This window comes from Populus euphratica, unplaced genomic scaffold (genome assembly GCF_000495115.2).
Source record: "Populus euphratica unplaced genomic scaffold, PopEup_1.0 scaffold100.1, whole genome shotgun sequence".
In the NCBI taxonomy this organism is placed as follows: Eukaryota; Viridiplantae; Streptophyta; class Magnoliopsida; order Malpighiales; family Salicaceae; genus Populus; species Populus euphratica.
This window is the reverse complement of record NW_011499985.1, coordinates 482,527-486,045: the sequence shown is the minus strand read 5'-3', so window position 1 is coordinate 486,045 and position 3,519 is coordinate 482,527. Positions and strand designations below refer to the sequence as shown.

General features: G+C 33.7%; 1 protein-coding gene across 1 annotated transcript; it reads left to right on the top strand.

The window, feature by feature from the left end:
* Nucleotides 1-2,473: 2,473 nt before the first annotated feature.
* LOC105140052 (flowering-promoting factor 1-like) lies at nt 2,474-3,186 on the top strand. The gene has a single exon (XM_011046724.1). The coding sequence runs from the start codon at nt 2,546-2,548 to the stop codon at nt 2,882-2,884; it is 339 nt and encodes a 112-aa protein (XP_011045026.1). The 5' UTR covers nt 2,474-2,545; the 3' UTR covers nt 2,885-3,186.
* Nucleotides 3,187-3,519: the final 333 nt, after the last annotated feature.

Below are 3,519 nucleotides of genomic sequence, written 5' to 3'. Positions count from 1 at the left end.
TACACGACGAGAAATTTAGCTGTTAAGAAATAAAATTATTCTTGAGAAAAGAATTATAAACTTGTTTGATTGTTTTTTTATTATCTTTTATTGAATTATTATTGAATTATATATTTTGAATTTAAACTTTATTTTTACAGGAAATGATCTTTTAAAATCTCTTGATGGCATTAAATTATAATGTAATAAAAAATATTAGATAGTTTCTTTATTTTTTGTTGTATCAGCTCAGTTTTTTTTTATATATTTTTTTTTTGTTATGTCCTTGTATTTTACTTTGACTATTAACTTGATAGTCATTTCAATATAATCTTAATGATTATCCAACAAAATTGATCCATGCTTGCATAATTTTGTTCTTTACGGCTTTTGTAATCTTGCTCCGAGATCTTGATTATATAATATTGGTAAATTTATGATGAATGTGAAATGTGTGATGGAGTAATGTAAAATTATTTTAAAATATTATTTAATAGATATTGAGATATATTGCTGTATTGCCTTGGGACATAATAATTAATCCATATTTAATACAGAATAAACTGATAAAGAGGCACATATATGTAAATCTAACGTTTATAAAACACATCCTTGAAAAGGGTAACTTGAATGGAAACAAGATAAGAAGTGAATGTGCTTACCATTACAAATGTATCCATTTCGACAGACATTTCTGACAAGACCATCGATAAATACCCAACATTTTGAAGGATGAGATTTTGACAAGACTCTGGGGGTAAGGAGTCACATTCATGGACCATTTGAGCCCATGTGACCTCATGTGGGCAACATAGCAAATGTATACATTGTAGCATGCAAGTTTTTGTGAGCAGAGATGAAAAATAACATGCATTATGCTAATGTTATAGAAAGCCTTGCTCTTTCTATATGTGTATGGTGGTCCTTTCGAGGACGTATCACTTTAGGGTCGATGAATTGACTATGATATTGCAAAAACGCTGGAGAAAACTCTATGATAGAACTAGTTATATGCAACAATCGACAAACAAAATCATTAAATAAACCTAGCTAAAAGCATTTAGATACCGGAACATTATCCCAGGAATCGTCTTTTCAATATATAGTCCAATCATGTCAATGACCAAAACATGAAGGTAACGATCGAGTAGAATAAAAGTACTGGCGATTATCACTAGCTTGTCATCAGAAACTTTTGTGGTTGTCATGACAAATCTATGTGCGAACCCGGCCACATCAACATGACCAATTGTATGTGTGATTTGGATATGGAATTTTTTTATATTTATAATAGTCTAATTTTTTGATGATTACATGAAGTTCTGCCTATTTGGATATGGGTTTTACCATCATGCCAACATAATTAATTAAATCTCTATCCACGCTTCAAAAAGTAATATATATAGTACTGTAGATAGCCTATTTTCGATACAATCAAGCTTATTCAACACTACCACTCGATCCTAAAGAAAAAATGTATCCAATAATACAACATGAATATATTTTCTAAGAGCATCAAGTCTTAATTTAATTAAATCATTTGTTATTTCAAAAAAAAAAAATTCCACATCTGTTTAAGAGATTTAAACTATTCTAAGTAATCATAACTAATTATAATGTTAGGAGTAATATGAAGTGTCAAGTTGATCAAGTTTACCTATTAATTTGGGGAAAAAATATATTTAAATCCAATTATAATCCAATTTTCTTTTGTCGATTTTATATTCCTTTTTATTTATATTTTGAAAAATAGTGAAAAGAAAAGAGAACTACATATGATGGGAAGATCTAATTACAGTATGAATGCCCATGAATCTTAGAGAATTGAATTCAATTTCTTTTAATTTCTGATCTTGTGGCTGATAGCCCCTGGCTGGCTGGCTATAGCAACAATTTGTTTCTAGGAATACCAGAACTAATTAATGACAAATGGGGAATTGACGACAAAAGCTCTAAAAACACCTTTAAGGTTTCCATCTTTCTCCAATGATGAGTAGTAATCAGCAAAAAGAAAGCTCCCAAAAGCCACTTAACCCACCAGCGCAGAAATTTTACCTCATCTCCCAACCTCACACATTCACTCTCTTCACGTGGACATCTCGTGATGTAAATGGGTGCAAACATCTTTTGTTGATTGACTTTGGAAAGAACTGTATAATTTTTGCGAAGTAGTCCTCATGAAAACTAGTGTCCCAAGAGATTCTCTATTCTAAAGCAAACTATAGCTTCCACAACCTATATGGATTCTCCTAAGCCAACCCCGCGGATGGCACATGTGCCCAAAACGACACCCTAGGAGCATCCTTGTAACCTAATATATTTAATGCCATAAGGACCTACTATATCTAGATTCTATACCAAAGCCAAACATGCCCGATATCATAAACCCTACTTTAAACCCCACTCCTAGAGTATTTTCCTCTTGTTTTTTCTGCCCAACGACACAAATAAATACCCCCCCTCCTCTTCCCTCCTTCACTCACCAATCCTCGAGCTACTACTCTCTTCTTAGCTAAAACCCTAACACAACCAAGCACTGCATCAAAAGACTAATTTTTCAAAGAAAATGTCAGGAGTTTGGTTTTTCAAAAACAATGGTGTAATTCGCCTGGTGGAGAACCCTGCAGCGGAATCTAATGGAGGGAATGGAGGTGGTTCAAGGAGAAAGGTATTGGTGCACTTGCCATCAGGCCAAGTGGTATCCTCATACTCTTCCCTTGAACAAATCTTGAACGAGTTAGGATGGGAGAGGTACTATGGAGGTGACCCTGACCTCTTCCAATTCCACAAGCAATCTTCCATTGACCTGATCTCTCTTCCTAGGGACTTCTCCAAGTTCAACTCTGTCTACATGTACGATATTGTCATTAAGAACCCTAACATTTTCCATGTTAGAGATATGTAAGCTCTCTATTATGTTTCTCTAGCTAGACCTTTCCTCATGCTGTCGTCCTTATCATAGAGTGAGCGTGCTTTGCCAGTTTATTTCCCCTAGCTAGGACATTGTTTGTTTTCGAAATTCGGTGTGCTTTTTTTTTTTTTTTTTTTAATTTCCCAGCGTGTAGGAATAATAATTGGAACTAAGTTCAGGTCGTTCCTTCGTTTGGTATGTACTAAAACAAGTTTGAAACCTCATGTTAAGGTTTTCTATTGTAGATTTGTAATGTTGTGTTCTCGAATAACCAAGTTCATGAGTTGGCTTCCTTTACTTTTCGTACACAGAAATTTATCATCTATATATAGTTTGATAATTCTTCTTTTTCATTGGGGAATAGAAGAACTTGTTCCAATATCTTGAGATATGTCAGCCCAATTAATCGAATTGATGGCTGTTTCTATACAAGAGACATTGGCAATATGAGTTTGATGGTGTGACATATGTGTATTGGTTACTAGCTAAACTACAGGAGAAGGGGGATCGATTGATGCTGCCTTTGTATAAAAGTGTTTGGCATGATCCCATGTACTCAGGGAATCATGCCAACATATATAAAAGAAAAAAAAACAAAAAAAACACTAGTTACAGCTTAAGCATTCCTG